Source organism: Lepidochelys kempii, chromosome 1 (genome assembly GCF_965140265.1).
Source record: "Lepidochelys kempii isolate rLepKem1 chromosome 1, rLepKem1.hap2, whole genome shotgun sequence".
In the NCBI taxonomy this organism is placed as follows: Eukaryota; Metazoa; Chordata; order Testudines; family Cheloniidae; genus Lepidochelys; species Lepidochelys kempii.
The window spans coordinates 23,458,589-23,483,764 of NC_133256.1; the positions used below are offsets into that span (position 1 = coordinate 23,458,589).

The 25,176-nt window shown below is 41.7% G+C and overlaps 1 protein-coding gene across 1 annotated transcript in view; it reads left to right on the forward strand.

Moving 5' to 3' along the window:
* The window catches only part of TYR (tyrosinase), an 84,261-nt gene that overhangs the window by 54,003 nt on the left and 5,082 nt on the right, over positions 1-25,176 (forward strand). Inside the window, exon 4 of the mRNA XM_073317890.1 lies at positions 17,047-17,228. Coding sequence (XP_073173991.1) covers positions 17,047-17,228 — 182 coding nt within the window. The remainder of the gene's footprint in view (positions 1-17,046; positions 17,229-25,176) is intronic.

A 25,176-nucleotide genomic window follows, 5' to 3' on the forward strand; every position in this document is an offset into this window, starting at 1 on the left:
TGCTCAAACCACTGAGCTAACCCTCCCCCTTACTACCATCCTGTAAGGGCACTCCCCTTACTACTGAGCCCCATGAGAACTCCACTGTTCTGCCTGGTCAAGGCTATACAGCAATGCCAGCTGTCCTATTCCTCTCCCCCCTTCCCCAGGGTGCTCTCACAGCCCATCCTGGATGGCTGCCGAACTGGCAGGCTGGAGCTATATGTATCTATACAACTTCTCATCCTCCAGCGTACCCAAAATTTAATGATATAAAGTTGTCCATTCCTATTCAGGATTCAGAGTAGCAGCGATGTTAGTCTGTATCTGCAAAAAGAAAAGGAGTACTTGTGGCACCTTAGAGACAAATAAATTTATTTGAGCATAAGCTCTCGTGAGTTTTCTGCTGCCTTCTCTGCTTCTATGGTGTTTCTTGATGGCTTTTCTCTCTCTTTCACACGCACACACACACGCTGTGCTCTCTCTCTCCCTTCCTCCCCCAAAAGAATATCCATCTCCCTGTATTTGAGTTCAGTCCTCAGTGAAACCCCTCCAACCCACCGAGCTCAGTTTCCGACAGGCCTTACATGTGAGGTACGTTTTGGGTTGTGGCTCCTATTATTTGAGCTCTCTTACATTTATCCTGAACGAAGGGCGGCTTTTACATTCACCAGCTTCAGAGAGATTTCACCCAGCTCCCTGCATGATGATACTGGATATCATTACCATGCTAAAAATGGTTATGGAACGAACCAGCAGCTGGAAACACTAGGGGCTATATTGTTGCCGAGCATCACAGCCCTGCACTGGGAGCAGCACAGAACAGCCCCAGTGGCAGTTATTGTGCCGCTCTTAAAAGCATTGCGGAGTCTAGCACTCAGCGTCGTCCTGTGTAGGCCTTGCTGTCCCTGATTGCAAAGGCTTTAATTGTGCCTGGCCCTTCTGCTGGAGGGAAGTCAGGAAGAGACTTCTCCTATGCATGAGCTGGGAACAGACTAGTGCTAACCCTCCCAGACGCAGACAGATCAGGACCATGAGTTAACAAATCCTTGACATGAAGGGTTACAGGTTTACTGTGACTGTGGATGGTGGTGCATTATTAATGGCTGCCTCTTCACCTGCCTTTGTCTAGCAGATCTCATGTGATTCCAAGCCACAGTTCATGCAGTTCCAGAGAATATCATTTGTCACATGTCATCATTTTTTGCCAATATATCTGACAAAGCAACATGAGACTCCCTGAGCCCCTATTGAGTGAAAAATGCAATAAAACTTAGCATTTACTCAGTGCTTTTCATCTTTGCAGTGCATTTATAAATATTAACCAATTAATCCATGTACTAATGTCATATAATCCCTGTTTAACCACTGTGGTTAAGGTACTAGACTCAGGTGATCTTGATTCAGTTGCCAGCTCTGCTACATGCTTCCTGTATGACCTTGGGCAATTCACTTATTCTCCCCTGTCTGCTCATGGAGAATTCAGGCACAGAGAGAGATTACTATCTTTCTCCCCACTCTCTCTTTTTTCTATTTTGATTATAGTCTCTCAAGGTCAGGGACTCTAGCTCACTGTGTTTTAGAACAGGTTGGAAACCTGAAATGTTTCCTGTAAGAAATTTCAAATGGAAAATCTTGTAGTAATTTTTCAGCTGAAAAACTTCAGCTTTTTCTGCACAATATTTTGAATTGGTCTGAATAAAATAGTTCATTTTTTGAATCAGCATTTCAAAATAAGATAACATTTTCCTGCCATTTTGTGGTTTTAAAAAAAAAACCCTAAAATGATATTTTAAGATTAAATGAAAAAAAGCTTTGCATTTCAAAATGTTAATTAGAAATGAAAGCTTTTATTTTGACATTTCCTGTGAGAAAAGCTGAATTTTTTTTATTGGAATGGACATTTTTCCAGAATTTTTTTCTCAACAAAATGTTATTTTTTGGAAGGAAAAATATCTGCACAAAATATTTTGACTATATAAAGTGCCCTATACAAGGGGTCACTAATTCAACTAGGGCCTCTAAATGTTATTTTAATACAAATAATAATAAAAATAATCTGAAGATCACAATACCAGAATGAGATTTCACCTGCATGTAACTCTCCTGTAGGCATCACATTGCAGAATCAAGGTCATGAAGGAGCCAGAACTGGAGCTCAGAAAGTCTGACTTCCAGTCTTGTGCTTAGACCATGCTCCTCTCCAGTGTTCAACTCTGAATAAACCATTTTATAACAGGCTGTCCCCTATTGGACTTGCAATTTAGTACTTTATAGATAGTGAATAGGAATAGCCAGATTAACACTTGAGCTTTTCTCAAAGCTATGCTACAAGGAGAATTTTTTTGGGTAGACTGCTAGCTGGAAAAAAAAAAGATTTGGAATATTGAATAAGGAGTCTGTTTGATTCCTCCCATGTGGAGAGAAAACAGGACTTTGTGTACACTTTGTCAATAAACAGATTCTAACAAAGAAATACCTAACTGATTCATCAACTTCTCCTCCTAATGGAAATAACCAGCAAGACCAAGGACAGTGGCTAACCGCTCGGGTCAAAAGGGTAGCAATATTCAATTTACTCCTGGGGGAATTCTGCGCCAAAAAATTAAAAATTCTGCGCACAATATTTTAAAATTCTGCAAATTTTATTTGTCAAAACAACACTACATAATCATGCCAGTTTCAATTATTTTTGTAATTTATTTCAAAATACCTATCGGCAAGTATGTCTGTAATAATACAGATGTATTGGAGCATCAGATTTCATGGGTGAATACCCACTTCGTTGCATGCATCCAATGAAGTGGGTCATATTCACCTATGAAAGCTGATGCTCCAATACGTCTGTCTATAAGGTGCCACAGGACTCTTTGCTCCTTTTACAGATCCAGACTAACACGGCTACCCCTCTGATGCTTGTAATAATACAGACACACAAAAATTCCCCCGGGAGTAGAGAATTAAAGAAACCCCTATGACAACCCAGTTCCTGTTTCTCTGCCCCTTCCCCCCTGCAGAGCCCAACCGGGGGCCAGACACTACCCTCCCTCCCCTGCATCCCAGAGCCTAGCCACGGGCCCCTGCTAGCCCAGACACACCCCAAACACATCCATGGGCTCCCCTAGCTCAGACATCTGCCCCCTCCTCCTCAGACCCAGCCATGGGGGCTCCCAGCCCTGACAACCCCCCCACCCCACCACTCAGAAACCCAGGGATCCAGAGGGAGAAACAGCCTGACACTGGGTCCCAGGCTTGTGTGGAGTTTCCTGCGCACTGTGGTCTCCTTCCCTCAGGGCATGCTGGGAACTGCAGCTGCCAGGCACCCTCTAGTTCCCTCCCCTGCCCCCGGGCAGTGTCTTCTATGTGCAAGCTGGGCTCTGCTGGGTCCAGCAGCCCCTAGTGGCAGCCTGCAGCCCATTTCTGTGGGAGAAAAGAAATTCTGTGCAAAAAAACATTAAATTCTGCATTGTGCAGTGGCGCAGAATTCCCTCAGGAGTATCAATTGTACCTTTTTTTCTGGGGGTCATTAGAGATCTCACAGTTTTCCTTCACAACCCCAGCATGACCTTGCATCTGGTTAATATATACATAACACTTTCCTTTTACGTAAAGCTGGTTGAACTGGGCCATAGTGGACAGGGAGTCAGCAGACCTGCGTTCTATTCCCAGTTCAGTCACTGGGTGACCTTGGGCAAGTCACTTCATCTCTCTGTGTCTGTTTCCCCTCCCACCCTTTGTCTGTTTAGCTTTTGAGCTCTTTAGGCAGGAGCTATCTCGTGCCATGTGTCCGTACAGATCTCAGTTGGGGCACTATTGTAATACAAATAACAATACACTAATTGCCAATATGAAAATAGTTAAGGCTGTGATTTTCAAATATGCCTAAAGGAGTTAGATACCTGTGATTTTGGTACCTAACTCCCTTAGCCTCACTCTAAAAGAATAGTAGAAAAATATGATTCTATGCTCAAAGATATCCTAGGCTGTGAAACAGTCTCAGGATATTTCCCTATTCTCAAAGCCCACACGCATATTAATTACATTTTTCACAACGCTTCCACGTTGGCAGCTGCCTGTCAGATTTTCTGCCTCTCTCCCCCTTGCATACATTACAAAACCCATGCTGAGAAGTGTGCCAGGGCAAGCATGCACAATGCATATCTAGCGGGCTGCTCTGCAGAATGGAAAGGTGATGGACAGCAGGGAAGCAGCAATGCACATCCCTATCACTTCCCAAATGAATAACAAAATTGCTTTATTAGCAGCCATTGCTGTGCTGAAAGCCGCTGTGCTGAAAGCCTCCATGCCACAGAACCCAGCGTTACACTGCAAGACGGGCCATCACAGGAACCAAAGTGAGCACAGTCAGGGTGGGCCAGAGGAGGGCTTGGTTAGGGGCTTTCAAAGTGCCTGGAGGCTGGTGTATGAGTACTGGTGGAAGGGTGACCATGTTATAAAGAGCTCAGCCTCAGCAATTTTTGGAAAATATGGTTTTCATCTTAAAACTACAGTAACTAAGGGGAAAATCTACACCCCACTTTGCTCTGAGGTGTTGATTAAGCACATCTAAAGCATAGCAAGCCAGTCCCCGTCTTCATTATCAGAATCACTTCAGTCATGTTCAAGTGGGTCTCCTCCTGTGAGTCTCACAGTGTAACCTTGCTTCTCTGTCTGTTTCTGAGCCTGTGAACTCTTTGGGAAGAGATGGTCTCCTTTTGGTTTTTCATACAGTGCTGCACACACTATTGACACTGAACCAAACGGGATTGTGGCTTTTATGGCACAACTCTGATTTGGGGGCTGGCTGTGCTGTCCTCTTTCAGCTCCTCTGGGACATCATGCCTCAGAATCTCACAAAATGCCCTAGTACGCTAGGGTCTGTGTTTGAGAGGTGAATCATATGCCTAGGTAGTGATTTTTGGAACCATTACATCTATTGAGATAAGGTATTTCTATCGCCTCCATTATCAGAGTATCTGAATACCTCACAATCCAGAATGTATTTATCCTCACAACACCCCTGGGAAGTAGGGCAGTGCTATTACCACCCTTTCACAAATGGGGAACTAAAGCATGTAGAAATTTAGCAACTTGCCCATGGTCACACAGAGCAGGGAGTTGTACCCAAGTCTTCCAACTCACAGACTAGAACCCTAACCCCTTGGCTAAAGGCAGGAGGAGGTCCTCTGGCCTGTATTATGCAGGTCAGACTAGCCCTTCTGGACTTAACAATCTGTCAACTGGTGAGCACTTCCTCAAGTGAGTACAGTCAATGTGAGCGACGGTCCCATAACATTACCACACAAGGTGTGTGTATATCCCAATCCACCTGGAGCAGTTATAGAATGGATTACTGCCTGGGCTACATATTATGCAAACAATTAGTGATTTGAAAAGAAAAGGTTACTTTGTACTGTGGAGAGAGCTCTCTTCTCTCACAACGAGATTTCTCTCAGTAGAGCCTGAGGACAATTGATCCAGACAACCAATGTGACCCTGAATTTCCTTTCCGCTGCACCTTTGCAGTCATAGCTGCCATAATTGTTCATACTGAAAAAAAAAAATTCCACAGGAAAACATGGTATTTTTCTCACCCACACGCAGACAGCATCTATTCATCAAAAAGAAACGATCTGTGGTTGTGATCTATATGCTTACGGGCCCTTGTGCACCTTAATAATGACAAGCTCAAAAGAAATAAATTACAGAGCACAGAAGTACGATCCATAGAGGCAATCCAGCAACCTCTATGGCCATCCATTTTAATCTACTTGGACACTATATTGTTATCTTTTTCTTCAGGGGAAACTACGTATTAAACTTTGGAGCAGCTGGCATTTGTACCATCTCTTATTTCAAGTGATTTCCCCTTCCCTTCTCTCTATCCCCACCTAGATGCAAAATATGGCTTTGGTGAAGCAAATAGAGATAAGACCTTTTGGAGGATGATTCTTAAGTTAACAATTTATTCATGCAACACAGCGTTGCATTTATAAATCCTTATTTCTCCTCTTTTGAAGAGCAGGGAATGACGCATAAGGGGGACTATGACATTTTCTTTTACACACAATAGAAGGACACAATTCTGATCTTACTGGGTATGTCTACACAGCAGAGAAAAACGTGTGACTGTCCCATGCCAACTGACTCAGACTCGCAGGGCCCAGGCTGTGGGGCTCTTTCATTGCTGTGTGGACTTCTGGGCTCAGGCTGGAGCCCGAGCTTTGGGCCCCTCCCTCCCTGCACGGTCCTAAACCCCAGGTTCCAGCCCTAGCCCGGAAGTCTACACAGCAATAAAATAGCCCCACAACCCAAGCCCTGTGAGCCCAAGTCAGCTAGCATAGGCCAGTCACAGGTGTCTAGTTGCTGTGTAGACATACCTAGTGCTTCAGTTTAGTTCAGACCTAGCTAATGTGTTCTCTAAGCCTGACAAACTCAACCTTTTCCTAATGCAGGTGCAGGGTAATCTTTAGCTTGAATGTAGCTATTTAAATAGTAGGTTCCTGCTAGTCTATAAGATGGCCCTGATGTAGCTTAGAATACTATTCTATTCTTTATAGGGTCTTATAGCATACACAACACTGCAGTGTCTGAGAGCCTTCCAGTGGTGCATTGACACTTGTCATGTATAGTTCATTCTTTCATCCTTCAGTTAAAATCCATTTTAAGGTGTTATGCTGCATCTACACGAAGAAAAGGGTCAAGTTTAGGCCAGGCTTAGCATGCATTAGCTAAGCCGGACCACTTTTACTCAAGATGAGAAGAGACTCTAAAGAAGAGAACCTGCTTCTCTATTTAGGCAACAAATGCATAAACAATTATTATTGTATAATGGCTTACAAAATATTCTGCTGCAAACTGGAACCCCTTTTGCATCCATAGGCACAACTCAAAAGGCTTAGAGTTTGTGAAAAGTTTGGATACTCACCCAGAATTTTGAGTGCTTTTGCATACACAATAATAGACCAGAAATTCCATGACAGCTGGGTTCCTTGTGCTATTTCCAGCATATCTGCTCCAAGAAGTGCAAAGGTATGATACATGAGGGTTAAGTGGGAGAAATTAATTTGACACTGGAGCTTTAAAGAATGCTCACTTTGAGTTCAGTTCCTGAAATGAAGATACACAGGTTCCTGGGAGCCGGGCTGAAGGAAGGGGTTATATTTTCCAGAACTCCATTGTCTTCTTTAATTGAGTACACCCACATCCAGCTAAAAACAAAACTCTGATTCAGACTCTCCTCCAACTCACGTCCTTTCTGCACTGGTGTAACACTCTGGCCTTCAACGCAGTTACACTTGACATCCACCAGTGTAAGTGCGAAGACAGTCATAACCTATCATTATGTACCATTTCCCAATTATAATAATCATACTCATTTGAGCCAAATTTTTGTTTGAAAGCTGGCTACTGGTCAGAGCACTCCCATATCTAGGTTCAGCCCAAATTGTATTTTTAAAAGCCAAGATAAACACAAACGTTTTGTATCTTCGAGTCCAGATGTTCCACCTTTTCAGGGATGTGTATGTGGCTTGCTGTCAAAATCACTCTACCTAGATATTTAAATTTCCCATAGTATCTGAATACTTACCTGGCTTTTTTGGGTAGTCTAGTCTGCAAAAAAAAAAAAAAAAAAAAAAAAACCACCAGGAACATTACACTGAAAAAACTCCCTTGGTGGGAGTTGGGGGAGGGAAGAGGGTAAAATAGTTTTCTGGGATACATGGTCAACCTGTGTGTGGATAAATACTGTACACAGAGATTTACTACCATAATATTAGGTGTGGGAGACCCCTTGGTGGGCTAAAAATCTGATACTTGTACTTTTTGTCCAGTACGCATTTTAAAAGAAAATCTTCTGTTCTTCTGTGCTAACTGTTCAGACTCTTAGAAACCCCACCTGGTTTTCTAACAAAAGCCATGTGCAATGTCTTAATTTTTAATCATGCACTCGCCTTGTGCTCTGTGTAATCTGTCTACAACCAGACTGAGAATTCCCATGGTACCCAATAGTCAAGTTAAAAAAAAAAAAGTACGCAGCAATATACAGTGGTGCAACTTTAAAACATCAGCATTCGCCAGCAGTTATAACACAGTGATACCTGAGATACCAGTTTCCCCCAGTGCCTAGAGATGTAACTGCAGCACATGTAGCTACACCTGAGTGAGCTTTGATCTAAGTAGCTTGAACAACAATAGCAGTGAAGTCACGGCAGTGCAGGCTAGCTGCTTGAATAAATACCCACAGGCCTGGACAGGCTTGCACAGTCTCTACTGCTGCAGCTTCACTGCTATTGTTATTTGAGCTAGCTAGGTCAAAGCTCACTCAGATATGTCCACATGTGCTGCAATCACACCTCTGACTGCAGTATAAATATACCCTTAAGAATAAGAAATACCTGTGGTGACTTTATAGTAGCTGGTGACAAGTGCTAACTATGTAAATGGGGACCACTCCAGGAGACAACGCTTGCCAGAACTGGACTGTAGTTAACTTCTCCCTCCATTTGTTTTCCTTTTTCTTTCCCTTTTAGAAAGAATAAAAGCTGTAAATTCCAAAGGAAAATACACCGTTCTTGCTAGATCTATTTTACTAAATGCAAAACCTACAATATGTCTGCAGTGTGACATTGATGTAAAACTGCTGTGAGAGGTGAATCTTTCATAGATTTGAAAGCCAGAAGGGACCATTGTGATTATCTAGACCAGTGGTTTTCAACCTTGTGGTCCGCAGACTGTGTCTAAGGGGTCTGCAAAAGGTGACTAGGAAAATAAAGTTTCAGATTCCAGAAAAGGCATTCCATTTTTCTCATCAAAAGTATGCGAATACCCCCATCTACAGGTCAAAATCCAGAAGTGTTGTCTTTACCATAGAAACCCAGAGTTTATCACCCTTTCCCATGCGGTGTCAAATGCTGTGCTGAGCACATGCAACATTTATAGTTTAATTCTGTTCAGCCAGTTTTCATTCTAAGAGCTGGACTTCACTACAATCTGCAATCGATGCAGCAGGGGTCGATTTAGCAGGTCTAGTGAAGGTCTAGTGAAGACCCGCTAAATTGACAGCAGAGCGCTCTCTGGTCGACCCCAGTACTACACCTCTCAGAGAAGAGTAAAGGAAATGGACTGGAGAATGTCTCCTGCCGATGCTGCACAGTGAAGACACCCAGGTAAGTTGACCTAAGCTATGTCGACTCCAGCTACGTTATTCACATAGCTGGAGTAGCCTAACTTAGGTCGACTTACCGAGGTAGTGAAGACAAGCCCTAAAATTTCTATGGTAGGGATCCACGAACCACAGGTGGAATTTCCAAAGGGGTCCACACCTCCATTCAAAATTTTTTAGGGGTCTGCAAATGAAAAAAGGTTGAAAACTACTGATCTAGGCTCACCTCCTGCATAACACAGGCCATAGGACTTCCCTGAATGAGTTCTTGATTCAAGTCCAATAGCTGTGCTTGAACCACAGCATGTCTTTTAGAAAAACATCTAACCGTTGTTTTAAAATGTCCAGGAATGGAGAATCCACCACAGCGGAGGACTCACAAGGGAAATAACTCCTCCAGGTATTCTATATGACTTGTTCCAGGTTTTAAGATTCTCTCCTTGTACACAATATGTTCTTGTGCTCAACATGTTCTAGGAGGGCACGTTATTTAACGCCATAATGGAATTACATGTGGCCATGCAGTTTATGCTATCCTTTATCTTTCTCACTGGCAGCAAATCTGACTATTTTTATCATATGTGTATTCATTTTCTTGACTTATTGCTTCATTAGCCATCATCTGTGCTGCATATATTATTCATGGAACAATACATATCCAGCAATTTTTTTGGTGGCTTTTTTTTTTTTAAATTGCCATCAAATGACTCTTCTTCCTCCTTCCACCGCCCCCAAACCAACCTTCTTAAAATTAATTTTCCACTGAGGCTCATTTCAGTTAATTTTCTATAATCTGGTATGTATTGGACAGTGCTACAAGGAAAAGATTCAAATCCATCCGATATGTAATCACAGGAAAATGTTATATTCCTGCTTTTTATGGATGGGTTTAATTTTCTTTGTATAGGAAAGGTCTGCCCCTTACAACTCACCGTATCAAAACTCTTTGCAAAAGCAAAGTACATTTCAACAGAACACAATCATGTATGAAAATTCAAACAACTGAAGTGTCAGCCTAGTGGGAGTCTTCATTACCTTTCATCTTGGGGAATCATTTACCATCCCTTTTCACCTGGTGATGTTGAAGCACCTGGATGTTAAGTGACCTTGCTGAAATTCACAGAGCGGGTCTGTGGCAAAGCTCAGAATAGGATCTTAGAAGTTTAGAGCTAGAATGGACCTTGAAAGGTCATCAAGTCCAGCCCACTGCATTGAGGCAGGACCAAATAAACTTAGACCATCCCTGACAAGTGTTTGTCCAACATGTTCTTAACATCTCCAGTGATGGTGATTTCACAACCTCCCTAGGAAGCCTATGCCAGAACTTAACTACCCTTATAATTAGAAAGTTTTTCCTAATATTATTAAAATGGTGCTAATGTCTGTTTATGAATTCAGTTATTTTGCTACAGTAATAACAACACATTACACATATATAGCACCTGTCATTGGAGAACCTTAAATCATTTTAATGAGGCATGGTGACATGGTGTGGTGATTTCCTCAAGGTCATGCAGCAAGCCATTAGCATAGCCAGAAGTCGGGTCTCCCGACTCTCAGTTCCCTGCTCTACCTACTAGCCCAATTGCCTCTGGTTACACTGTATAAGATACTAGATTCTATCAACAAAGGCAAAATGCAAGTGTGGTGGATTGATTTGGTGGGAGCTCTCTCCTTGGGGCAGGGACCACCTTTTTGTTCTGTGACTAACACAATGGAGTCCATGACTAGGGCTCCTAGGTTCTATCACAATACAAATAATAATATTCAAAGGCACAAGTATTGGTTGGCCGGTTGTTGTGCCTTTGAAAAATCTCCTAAAAAGTTTGTGAAACTGCATATTGGTTAGAGCAAGGTTTTCCAGTTACTCACAATTTAGGTTCTGAACTCAAGATACCTTACAAAGTCTGGATGTTCAGAAACAAGATGCTCAGAAACCCATAAGGCATCCCAAGCTGAGTATTCAAAAACTGGGGTACCCATAACTTGAGACAGCCACAGCATCACCCACCTTCGAAAATCCTGGTCTTAGTTCATACTTCTGACTAAAGATGCTGCTATGGTTTCCAGTACCATATGTATGAGCACCTCACAACACCCCTTTGAGACAGAGAAGTACTATTACCCCATTTCACAGATGGAGAACTGAGAAACAGAGACTAAGTGATCTACCCAAGGTCTCCCAAGCCTTAGGCTAGTGTTCTAACCACAGAACCATCCTTCCTGTATGGTTTTTCACATTTATTTAGTGATCACTGAACCTCTTTATGTTGCAAACTGTTTTCTGGAAGTTTAAGTTGATCAGAGAGTTTAACTTCTAATTAAATAAAAAAAAGAAGTTGGAATCGAAAGTTTTGAAATAATTGTTCAATTTTGTCAATCTGATTGTCTCAGCTGAGCATTATTATTCTGACAAGAGCGTTCTTCTAGACAGGGCTGCTGAAATTAGCTAAAGATGAGAGCCATGAATGAGGAATTTAATCAAGATTAATACCTTCATTTGGGGGGGTTGACAAGGTGGATGAACACAGCAATGCTTTCGTCTATTAAATCATTTGGTCCTAAAAAAGAACTGAGGTTCTGGTCCTAGTTCTGCCTGGGTGGGAGAGAGCTTTGATTTGCCAGCATAAGCAGAATGTCTCTGAATTAGAGTCAGTCATTTTTCTTGGATGACAAAAGATGCAACTTGCATGCAGAATCCTTGTGTAGCTTACAGACACGTTAGTGCCAGTTCAGCTGTTGGGGTAGTCTGGAGAAACCCTTTCCCTGAACTAGTAATGATTAAGTTAGCTATGGTTGAAATACACATCCCCCAAATAATGGCCAGGGCATGGAGCATTCTCCACAGCCCCTCACCAGTCACTGTAGCTGGATTGAAGTGTGACTCACAGCTCTGTCTTGCACCTTCCTGGTGGTTCCAACCCCTGAATCCATGTAAGCAGAGATTCATTGATCCCGCCCTTAGCTTGTCCCCAAAGTTTGCCTCTGCAACAGCAGTTTCTAAGCCAGCATGGAGCCCTCCTCTCCCATATGTTGTTGGTGGACAGGCTATCCCTTGTAATCTGATCACTCCCTTCCCCATTCAAGGATATTCCTGAGCCATCCATGAGCTTGCTGCTAATGTGTGAATTTCCCCTTGTGGGACTAGATTATTGCAGTGTAGGCAGCTGGAGATCAGGACAGGGATTTCAAAAACAAAATCTAACATACTGAAAATATGTAGGGACAAAATTAGAAAGGCCAAGACACAAAACAAGCTCAAACTAGCTAGAGACATAAAGGTTAACAAGAAAAACATTCTACAAATGCATTAGAAGCAAGAGGAAGACCAAGAACAGGGTAGGCCCATTACTCAACCAGGGGGGAAATAAACAGAAAATGTGGAAATGACAGAGGTGCTTAATGACTTCTTTGTTTCGGTTTTTGCCAAGAAGGTTGGTGGCAATTGGATGTCTAACATAGTGAATGCCAGTGAATGAGAGGTAGGATCAGAAGAGGCTAAAATAGAGAAAAAACAAGTTAAAAATTATTTGGACAAATTCGAGGTCTTCAACTCACCAGGGCCTGATGAAATGCATCCTAGAATACTCAAAGAGCTGACTGAGGAGATATTTGATCCATTAGTGATCATCTTTGAGAAGTCATGGAAGATGGGAAGACTAGAAAAGGGCAAATATGGTGCACATCTATACAAAGGGAAATAAGGACAACCCAGGGAATTACAGACCAGTCAGCTTAACTTCTGTACCCGGAAAGGTAATGGAGCAAATAATTAAGCAATCAATTTGCAAACATCTAGAAGATAAGTTGAAAAGTAACAGTCAGCATGGATTTGTCAAAAACAAATCATGTCAAACCAAACTGATAGCTTTTGATACTGTCCTGCATGACCTTCTGATAAATAAACTAGGGAAGTGCAACCTAGATGGAGCTGCTATAATGTGGGTGCAAAAGTGGTTGAAAAACCGTTATCAGTTGTTCACAGTCATGCTGGTAGGGCATAATGAGTGGGATCCTGCACGGATCAGTTCTGGGTCCAGTTCTGTTCAATATCTTCATCAATGATTTAGATAATGGCAGAGAGAGTATACATAAAGTTTGCGGACAATACCAAGCTGGGAGGGGTTGCAAATGCTTTGGAGGATAGGATTAAAATTCAAAATGACCTGGACCAACTGGAGACAGGATCTGAAGTAAACAGAATGAAATTCAATAAGGACAAATGCAAAGTATTCCACTTAGGAAGGAACAATCAATTGCACCCACACAAAATGGGAAATGACTGCCTATGAAGGAATACTGCGGAAAGAGATCTGGGGGTCAAGCTAAATAGGAGTCAACAGTGTAATGCTGTTGCAAAAAAAGCAAACATCATTCTGGGATGTATTAGCAGAAGTGTTGTAAGCAAGACACGGGAAGTAATTCTTCCTCTCTACTCTGTGCTGATTAGGTCTCAACTGGAGTATTGTGTCCAGTTCTGGGCACCACATTTCAGAAAATGATGTGGACAAATAGGAGAGAGTCCAGAGAAGAGCAATAAAAATTATTAAAGATCTAGAAAACATGACCTATGAGGGAAGATTCAAAAAAATTGGGTTTGCTTAGTCTGGAGGAGAGAAGACAGAGAGGACATAACAGTTTTCAAGTACATAAAAGGTTGTTACAAGGAGGAGGAAGAAAAATTGTTTTTCTTAACCTCTGAGGATTGGACAAGAATCAATGGGCTTAAATTGCAGCAAGGGTGGTTTCGGTTGGACATTAGGAAAAACTTCCTAACTGTCAGAGTGGTTAAGCACTGGAATAAATTGCCTGGGGAGTTTGTGGAATCTCTCCATCATTGGAGTTTTTAAGAGCAGTTTAGACAAACACCTGTCAGGAATGGTCTAGATAATTAGTCCTACCACTAGTGCAGGGGACTGGACTAGATGACCTCTTGAGATCCTTTCCAGTCCCATGATTCTATGAAATTAACAACTGGGTAGCATAGAGGGGATCAAACTCATGCAGAAAAGGCCCAAGCCATGTCTCTGTAACTTACTGACCTACCTCAAAAGACTGCATGACCTCCTCCTTGGCACCCTAAGGCGTTGGTGTGAACAGGAGGGATCGGAGCCACAGAACAGCTTTTCCCCATACCACTTAGCACCTTGTGAATTTCTGAGCAGAAACCTGCATCAGATTTTAGCAGAATTAACTCGCAGGTTCCTGTGCTGAAGTTTGGGGGGGTGGGGCTCCCATGTACCTTAATGCCACATTTCCTATTTTTCAGAAGTTTAAGTTTGTCTTACGTTAACTCTTTCTTTCCTGATTTCTAGGTTAAGCATAGATACACTCTCTGTCCTGGAAGGGTACAAGGCACTGCTGGTGGACCTTAATTCTGCATTGACAAACTACCCCCCCCCCCTTTTTATTTTGAGGAAGTCGTGGGAATGAGGAGGTCATGACTGGGGATCATCTTTTAGGGGGCAGAGGGAGGCTTCCTGAAAGTACCCACTGCCACTCAACTACAACCTCTATCCTCCTCCTGGCCCATCCATGCCCACAGTAGGACTGTAGGGCTACAGGGGGAAGGCAGGTGGTAACTGATGGTCTCTGAGGAGCAAGGAGAATGGAGGAGATCCTCATACCAGCAAGGGAACTAATGTAGGGAGAAGGGGCCCTGTACAAGCTTCAATGGCATGGGAGGATTGCAGAGGTGTAAAGTGACCCATTCTTTTCAGACAAATCAGAATACCCCAAAGAGATGAATGCTGCCTGACACCATAGTTCTAAGTGTGAACTAACCCATTCATTTCAATGGGTGTTCTTCCTCTCCCGCCCCATGCTGTCAACCCAACCAATGTTAAATATGAATGATCAAGACAATCACTCTATGCATGTGGATTTAATAAAATAAGCTCCTTAATGGGAGTTGGAGGGCTATATATTACAAATCTCTTGACCAAATGACTCCAAATTGGTACCAAGAAGTATACCCATTCTAAGAAGCTCACTATGCACAATGATTCTCGAGTATTTTAAAAATTAAAAGATGCTCTTTTAAGGAGGGGGGCTGTATTCTTGGGAACCCCTTGATCAAATTACCCCAAATTTGCATCTCAAACTGTATACTAGCCTCTATTGTGGCATACCAGTTTTCAAGGCAATCAGTTATGCATGTGGATTTTAGAGCATTCTGACTATTAAAATCAGCTCCTTGTTGAGGGAGAAAAGGCTGGGGGTTATCGGAGGACACCATTGACCAAATGACCACAGCTCAGATCGCTACTCCTAATCTGTCACAGCAATATTATTGTGGAGCGATAGTATCACCACAGCTAAGGTGGCACCAAGTTTTCATTTTAACAGGAGGTGAGAAAGGAGTACAAACGTTCAGCTCTTTGGGTTAGAGTATCATTTGTAAAAGTTTATTGTAGCTTTTCCACTGCTTCGTTTCATATAGCAGTTTGTGAGATAAAGTATCACTAGAAGTTTGCTATGACTGTCTTTAAAAGGACCATGGCCCACGCGACTACATTTTTCTAGCGTCTGACATTTCCTTCACACCCCTTTCCCCAAAAACTCTATGTGTGATCTCTTAGTTTGTGTAGATGAGATGAGTAATCAGAGAAAGTTGAAAAGGGCGTCTGTGTTTATTTTTCGTGATAAACTTAAGTTACTGCTCTGTGTCTGTATCCTGGCGCTGTATCAGTCAGTCAATGTCAACCTCACCCCAGTCCTTCAAATAGAACTCTTCCTGATGCTCAGCAACCCCTTTTGGTCATGCGGACATTGATGAGTATCACAGCTACTTACTTTTCTTCATTCAGTCCCACTGTTCAGGAAACAGAGGAGGACCTTGCTTCATGATTTCATTACCCTAAATCTGCTGCTTACTACAAACTTGTGTCCTCCCTCTATTTATTTAATGTCATTTTCCTAGAGGATACTTAAGTAAAATCTGAGCGGGCATGTGAATATCAGAGCATTTTGAAATATCTGCTCATAAGCCAGAAACTTTGCTCCCTGAGCATAATCTCCAGAAGGAGCTCCTACAGAACTGAGCAATAAATATGCACAAAACATTCTCAGAGAGCTACCAGGACTCCAACTCACAGTGCAGTGGTGCTGTTTGGGTTCAGTGGCCACAGCACGTCGCCTTAAGCTGTAAGAACCATGACATTTTGATACCACCTGATTTTTGAGGGAGGGATGGGCTGTATATCAAGAATCCCTTGGTTCAAACCACCTTCAATTTGGACCACTAACACTGGCCCAAGCCATCATGACTCCCAGCAGTTTTCAAGACAATCTCAGTAAACATGTGGATTTTAGACCACTTGGAGAAATCAGTTGTTCAAGAGTAAGCTAGTCTCAACCTTAACTATAGTGCAATCACCCTGCTAGAATAAATGAATGCTTAGACGGATTACAGTGTGAATGAAATGCAGATACTGTGCCTAGATTCTGAAGAGCACAAGTATTAAATCAAAGGGGCAGTAATATACTTAATTCAGTCCCATAGTTAACATTCTGGTTATGTGAATTAGCAGTAATTAACTATCAGAAAGCACAACTACACTGTAATTACACTATAATTGCTGCATAAATTACAGTCACTGAATTATAAAACATAACCAGGATCTGCAAAGCATTGCAGAGACCAAGCTTGAGCCTTCGCTGCCTTGCGCTTTGTGCAGGTACCTACAGCTGTGCTAACTGAGAACCTAGTAGGCGTAAAATGCTACCATGCTGATCTGATAGCATTTTACACATACCCTCAAATTCACTTTGGACAGGTATTAATCACTCCTCAGGGCTCAAGGTAGCAGCGAATCAGGCCCACTGAGTTTCTCTGTTGTTGCAAAGAGGAGCATTGTTGTCTATTTGCAGTATTAATCCACACTCTCTTTCCTCTACAGTATTTTTGAACAATGGCTTAGAAGACACAGACCTCTGCGAGACGTTTACCCAGCAGCCAATGCACCCATTGGACACAATCGTGAATATTACATGGTCCCATTTATTCCTCTCTACAGAAATGGAGAATTTTTTACCCCATCAAGGGAGCTGGGATATGATTATGAATATCTAGCAGACCCAGGTAATGTTTAATGATAAGCAAATTCTGAATCTGCCATGTTTATATAGCAGATATGTGTAGAGAGACAAAGTGTGAAGGGTGCCTTCTTAATCAGATTTATTCAGTGAGAGTATTCGCAGTCATAGCCGATTGGTTTAGCGACCAAAGGAAGTTTGTCGCCTGTCAGTACTGCGCAGCCAATGCAGGCAGCTATGGGAGACTGTGTAATTATCAACAGAATTGTTAAAAAGAATTCCAAACACAGGGCCATGTTTTGCTTCCAATTACACCAGTGCAAACCCAATGAGTACAGCAGGACTGAGTCAGATTTTATTGAGGGACCAATACAAAGGCCACAGGCCTGGTGTAAATTAGCACTTCTCCATAAATCAATGCTGATTTACTCAAGCCAAGGATCTGGCCCCATGTAACTGCATAACTTGGAGGCATAACTGAGGGTAGAATCTGACCTGCAGATTCTTTATTAGTGGTGATAATGTGCAAAAGAGACAGCACTCAGCTGGAGTTTCAGATACCAGGCTCAGGTTTCAGGACCAGCAGCTGGAAAATCATCTTTTATACTTGGAAACTGAATACATCTGTTATCTTAATTATCGAGGATTAACTTCACCCCAACAAATGGCCAATGAACTATTTAAGTCCTCAAAATAAAGCTTAAGTAGAACTTAAGTGATTCATGAGCTTTGTGCTGGCTCTTTGCACAGGGGTGAATTTCACCATGAGATATATAGTGCCACTTCTACAGAATGCAACTAAAGGGCTGCACAAGGGTCTTTATTATTACTTAAAATAGATTTAATGTGCATTGTTTAGAAATGGTATTGATATGTAGGATGAGGCCATTTAGCAGTGTAGGCGTCAATAAGATCTGCATGCACTAAGATAAAGGACAAACTTTGTTCTAGATCTCCCAGAGCTGAGGAGCATTCAGATCCTGGCCTTTAGTTCAGCGATTACTAAGATAGGCCACTGGAATGATTAGACCAAAGTTGAGGGGCATTTTGATCAGGGAACTCAAACCTCTGACACAAGGTATAGCTAGAAGATCAAGACTTTTATTAAATATCAAGAAATGAATGAGATCAAGGAACAGTGCAACCTTTTGTGAATGTGTCTGTTCAGTTGCAAATGCAATCGGCAGCCAAGAGTCCAGTAATCATATATCAAAGGCAGCAGAGACATTTTAGCAAGACTAACATTTACCCTAATAGCTTTTTTTCACTCTGTCAGAACAATACTATGGTACTTTCAGGCAGCTCTGGCCCTCAGAAAGATTTTGCTTCCTAGTGACAGGGTCTGACTTCTGCATGCTTAGTAAACTGCTCCAAAATAGTATTCAGCCTGCTCATTCAATTCTTTTGTTAAAGACAGTCTAGCAGCTTGTGATTCATTGCTATCCCGAAAGCACATTTTTATGGCTGATTATTTCAAGTATCATTGTCCTAGCTAATCTGATGACCATTTTAGAACTACAGCATAAGCAGGAATCAGTGTTTCTCTTATGATTTTTTTAAACCGTTCTTGAGATTTTTTTTTTTTAAAGTGGTAGTTTTGGGGCTTATTTTGTATTGTCGTTTCTGAATCTTTAGGATTCATGTTTTCAAGCATCTCTCTTGAACTAGAACCTTTCATTTATTTTTAAATGAAACTGTGATTCTCACATCAGTCACTTAATTCCAGGAACTGGGGCTTTAAGAAAAAATGCCAAATATTGGGAAAGTTCAAAATACTGCAGAATACATTAGCATTGCAGAAGTATACAGAAAAATCAGACAGGAGGAATTGGGTATTAAAAAACAACTAAAAGTGGTTAAATGCAAGTATTAGAGAGACAAGGTGGGTGAGGTTAATATCTTTTATTGGTCCAACTTCTGTTGGTGAGAGCTTTTTCAAGAGCTCAGTGTGGCTAGAAAGCTTGTCTCTCTCACCAACAGAACTTGGTCCAATAAAAGATATTACCACCACATCGACCTTGTCTCTAATAGCCTGGGACTGACAGAGCTACAACTACATTGCAGTCAAAATCAAGTTTGTCCTTTCTAATCGTGACTATTGCTTTGCAGAAGGGTGGGTTAAGACAGATCTTTATTTCTGCTGAAAGATCAGCACTAAGGGTGAAATTCATACCTGTACAGAGAACCTGCACAAGGTCCATGTGCCACTTAAGTCCCTCTTCAGTCCAATTTTCAGGGCTGGAGCCTAAGAAATAATTGGTTCAAAATTAAAAATGGGCAAGAGCAACAACATTCAGATTCTGAATATCTAAAGATTCAGGTAGGTTTGAGTGTTTGAGGTTGAGGAGACATAGCCATGCTAGCTCTGATTGAGCTTGCATGCTAAAAATAGAAGCATAGCCACGGTGGCACAAGTGACAGGAGATGCCAGCTGCCCAAGTACATACCTAGTGACCTGGATGGAATTTTACTGAGGATGGCGAGGCCCTCCTGCCAAAGCAACACTTCTATTTTTAGCACACTAGCTCAGTCAGAATTAGTGCAGGTATGTTTATTTGAGTCTCCATCTTGAAGAGTAGACATAGCCTCAGAGAGAGACAAGTGCTGGCTTCTTGTTCGAAGCGCTCATATGCTGCAAGATACCAAAATGCTGCAACGTGATCAAGGAGGACTAGAAAAGATGAATCTGTGATCAAAGGCAGGGAGCTACACTTGATTTGCATGGTAGGTACAGTGTAAAGGTACAATGCCAAAACAAATTAATAGTGGCAATTGTCTCACAGATCATGGTCTGAGAAGAGGTAGAAGCTTATGCAGAACCTTGCTGATGAGTAAGAGTATGGCCAATGGGACGGGAGTAAGGGGAATGAGGAACGGTCAAATAAAAGTTTTATGTCAAAGCAGATGGGGGAAAGGAGTGATGTGACAATAGCAGAGATTCAGTTGAGATGTTGAAATGAAGTGGCTATCTGTGATTATAGCTAGAATATGAGCAGGGAGGTAGGGGACATATAAAAATGCAAAGGGACCCAGTGAGAAAGTGTCAGTCCAGGACAGCAGCAGCAGATGTCTGAGCAGCAGCAGATGTCTGGAGTCTTGCAGGCTAGCTTCCCAGTGGAGAAGAAATCAGTAAGGTGGAGTCTGCATATATTCAGTGTCTTATTTACACATACACACCACTCCTGGAACAGAGGTGATCATAAGGAGTAATCCCTTCTTTCATGAATTACAACCCAAATACGCATAGCCCAGTCCCAGGAACCAACTCTGCCCCAAGAATTAACTCAGGCTGAGGCAAGGAGCCCACTATCCCACTCACCTTGCATAATAAAATTAATGCCACCACACAGCCTATCTTCCCAAGACTGAACGTTTGCTTGCATGCTAATAAAAGACTTGGAAGACTGTAACAGCACTGCCTGGTGATGCCTGCCATAATATATATTATAGTACAAACAGGATGCTGAGTACTAGTGTTTGAAGCCCAGGCCAAGTTATTTCCAGAAATAATTCCTTAAAGCTAACTCCTGAATCCATTTTTAGACAGATGCCCAACTTTCACCCAGCAGCTCCCCTTGATCTCAGTGGGAGATATTTGGTGACCTCACTAGGTGTTGTGGGCTGAGTCACACTTTTGAAGAGTCAGGCAGATACCTAAATATAAACCTAGGAACCTAACTACAAGTTTCCATTTTTGAAATACTGAACTAAGGTGTTTGATCCTGTAGCTTCAACATATGCAGTTGAAGAGGGATGCTGGACTGCAGGCAGAGTAAAAGGTAATGGCAGTGTGATTAAAATGGTGTAAGGATACTGTCTTGAGTGGCTCCCAGCTGTGAGTTCTTACCTCAGGGCAGACTAACACAAACAGGGCAGACACCCCAAACTGGTGGTGTGGTCGATAATTAGATTTAACCAAGCCAGTAACAAGTGCGAACTCCTGGATCACTATAAGAGAGTTTTACCATGGAGTCACAGACAGTCCCCTTAGACTCTCCAGTTTATCTTGCCACCCACACAAACTTGACTTAGTGATAAATGATCACTCACACCAAAAATCACACCACATTCAGGTAGCTTCTAGTTCCAAGAGACCAGTTACTTACTCCAGATCACTTGGTACCTTAGATCTCACAACAAAGACAACTGTAGCCAATGCTGTAATAGACTATCTAAAGGTTTATTAACTAGGAAAAGGGAATAAGAGTTATTTATAGGTTAAAGCAAGCAAACATATACGCACAAATGAGTTACCATCTAAATCCTAGGAGTGACAAGAGTTGTAGTGATCTGTCAATTCAAAGCGTCTTTCAGGGCAGACCCAGGAGAAAGCTCCTGGTGACCTCTGGCTTCAGTTTAGAGTCTCTGGCCCCGTCAGAGTTAAAACAGACAAAAAGATGAAAATTTTCCTGTGATTTTATTTTATTTCCTTAACATTCAGCTTCCAAGTCCACAGGACAAGCTTCCTTAAATGTAGAATTTCCCCGGTGCAATAGGGCCAACCAATCCTTTGTGAATCCCGTGCCTGGGTTCAGAAGTTCAGAGAAAATATTTTCAAAGTTATAAAGCAAAACTTACATGTTTTCTTGTAGCATGGAATACAGACACTACAAGTGAGATTAACACATGCAGCAATTTACAAGCATTTCGTAGAGTCTAAACACATTCCTATAAGATTAATGGTTATTTTGAGCAAAACTAACAGAGGTGAACTGGTCCGGTCTCCAGCTATGCGTTCGTTAGTTCTTAGCTAATGCCTGCAGTCTTGGCAAGAGTTGGCATCTGGCCTACCAGTGTGGCAGATGCTTAATAGGCCTGCAGTGCAGCTTTCTAGTTTGGTGGATATTTGGTGTGCTCCTGAAGGCCCAGTCTTAGGTGCAGTCAAAGAGACAAGACTGCTGACACCCATGACTTTGGGGAAGTCCATCTCCAGAATCAAAGTTTGTCATCTCCAATCAAACATATCCTGTGATGGCAAATTGACCAGCAGCATAGTAGCACCCAGACAGACCCATGCCAACTTCAAGAGACCTTGATGACTCTTTCCATCTTTGAGGTATTCAGCAGCATAAACTATGAGCTAGAACTCAGTTTGGAATCAGAGAGCTGACAATAAAATAGCAACAGATAGGTGAGATAAGTTGCAGATGCCTGGATGATAGGATGTAATTAAAATTGACAGTGCATGTTCAATGTCCCTTTGGAATGCAGTTTAAATCCCTAAACTGCATGACTGAAAAAGGAATTAGACTATCAAGTCAGAAAAGAAAAGACGAGACAACGTTTCCGTCATGGGAATTTCCTCAGGCTCTGGGAAGTGAAAAATAAGGTTAATTGGAAAAGGAGGATGAAACCAAGAAACCAATGTTAAAAATGAGCCTCAGAGGAGTAGGGAATAGAGGTGGAAAGTTTGGCTGTTAGCTAAAGCTGTTTAATTGATTACAGTAAACATGGATTTTAAAAAGTCAGCTTCTCTCCTTACTTTCATGTCCTTTTGTAGCAGGCAGCTACCATTTGGGAAGCCAGGAACAAATTTTAAAAGTTATAACCAAAGAACATTGGATATTGTATAGCTGTGGCTATACAGATTTCTTGGAATCAAGATGAGCAAGCTGTTAAAAAGCAGCTTTGTCAATGTGATTGTTACTCTGGGTAAATCAGAAAAAAACATGCTATATTGTGCTATAGGTACATCGGGGAACATTTGATTGATATCACTTAAAGATACAAAAGTAACCCATTTTTGTCAATAACCATTTTATATGCGTGTATTGTCAGTCCTGGGTGTGTGGGTTGGAACCTACTGTAATGTGATTTTGCAGTGAGAGGTAGAAGGCTCTACCCAGCTTCAGCCTTTAAAAACAATCATAAAACTTTTCACCAGCCTATACACACAGGAACTGATTCTCAACTGCTGCCAAGCAGAGTGAGAGGAGGCCTGCCAGGGACCCAGTCATGGCTCCCTAATCTGCCCAGTTTGGGCACAAATTAGAACTTCAAGGGAGCCACCCTAATTTCCACAATGGATGATCAAGCACCATGATGCTCCACTCCCACAGCAATGCCCTTCCCCCAGAATGTCCCTTACACAGCAGGAATTCCCCACCGACTATCTCTATGGCCATGATGACAGTGCAAAGTGGACTAAGCAAACAAGAATCTGTCTGAATAAAAAAAAAAAAAAACTACTTGCCTGGCCTTTCCCCCCCTCATAACTAATGGTGATTAAAATCCAACTGACATTTTCTTTGTCCATCAAGAAAAACACAAACAATGACTCACTCTGGGGAAGCAGAATTGTGCAAGGCTGAGCTAGATACATACAATTTCTTTGTGGTCTCAAACGTTGCTTTTAAAACTTGGTGTCAAATAGCTAACTGGATAAGGCAATAGAAATGCATGTGACAGGAAACAGCAAGTCATTGCCAATATATTCTGGGGTGTATGTGAATGAATAAATGATCCAATGGCTTTTGTTATTTCCCCTTTTGCTAGCCAGCTGAATTTTGGTTTTGATGTGTCCAGAATTAACCCTGCAATGGTCTTATCCTAGACCCAGATTGGGTAGAAGAAATGTTTAAAAGGCTGTTGTATCATATATCATATACTAAGTAATAACATGAAATGACTATTCTTATAAAACTAAACACACTGTTTATTAAGAGAATGATTTACAGAGATGCTGCAATTGAATTAGCATCCTAATCATGTGCACACTGATTAACTTTCTGGTGCTTCCTCCAAACTCTTTTCTGCAACCTATGCTCCATCCTCCAAGTCCCAGCAGGTACTAAAAGGACTTATAAAGAACAAATCCACCTTTAAATTTAGTAGTGTTCTATTGTACCAATGGTGCACTGGCCTATTTTTCAGGGCAATGCCACCCTGGCAAAATCTCTAGGCAGCACTGCACTAGACCAGCCACTGGGAATAGGAGTGTTTCTTCTACCACTCCTAGCAGCCATCATAGAGAGTCCATATAGTTCCATGAATAAAACAGACATGTTGAGTGATTGCAGGCGTTGTTTGTTTTTAAAAATAGGCAGTTAAGAAACTGCATGTAGGGAGTGTGCTGGGGTTATTTTTATTTGTGTCTGGAAAACTGAGGGATTGGGAGATTTTGCTGGTAATTGTTACTAATTGATGGTTAGATGTCAGGAGGAGGGATTAGCTGCTCTTTTGTTTTGGAATAGTTTAATTAAGAGTTCATTTTTAATCAATGACAAGGGCACCTAGCATTTATGATGAGCTTTCTTTTAAGTTTATTAAATTAGAACACATAAAAAAATAAGTTAAACAAATTTGACTCACCAAAGTGTGTCTCAAGTAGAGCTGGGTTAAATTTTTCACCCAAAACTTTTGTTGTTGAAAAATGCAGATTCAGCGACACCAAAATGTTTTGTGAATTTATGTTGATTTCATTGACTTGTCTGTGTTGGAGCCTTCACCACCCGAATTTTTTTTCCAAAAATCAAAATGTTTCATTTTGACATTTTCCAAGCAAAACGTTGATTTTTTTTTTATTCAGAATGATTTTGCATTCAGAAAATTCCTTTAATTTTATTTTAAAGATTTTTTTAAAATGTTAAAAAAATGCTCAAAACTGAAATGAAGTGTTTCATTTGGGATGAAAAAATGTTCTGTTGGACCCCAAACTATTTATTCATTCATTCAGTAAATGCCAGTTTAACTGAAAAAATCCATCAATCACCCAGTTTTACTCTCAGTGTTTCAGAGGGGCCATGTTTGCAGTGCTCTCTGATCTGGCAGTATTCTGAATTAAAAATAATTGACTGTGGTAACTGGGTCTTTGGAATTCTATGGGGTTCTAATCGGCAGTCATATTTTTACTGTTGTGCATTACAGATCGCTGGGCCAGAGCCACCAGTAGGCATAAGCAGGCTAAGCAATTGCTTAGGTCCTTGAGCAGCTCAAAGGGACCCCCTATTAATTAGTAGTATGTGTAGTGGGGCAAAATATTCCTGTTTAGGGCC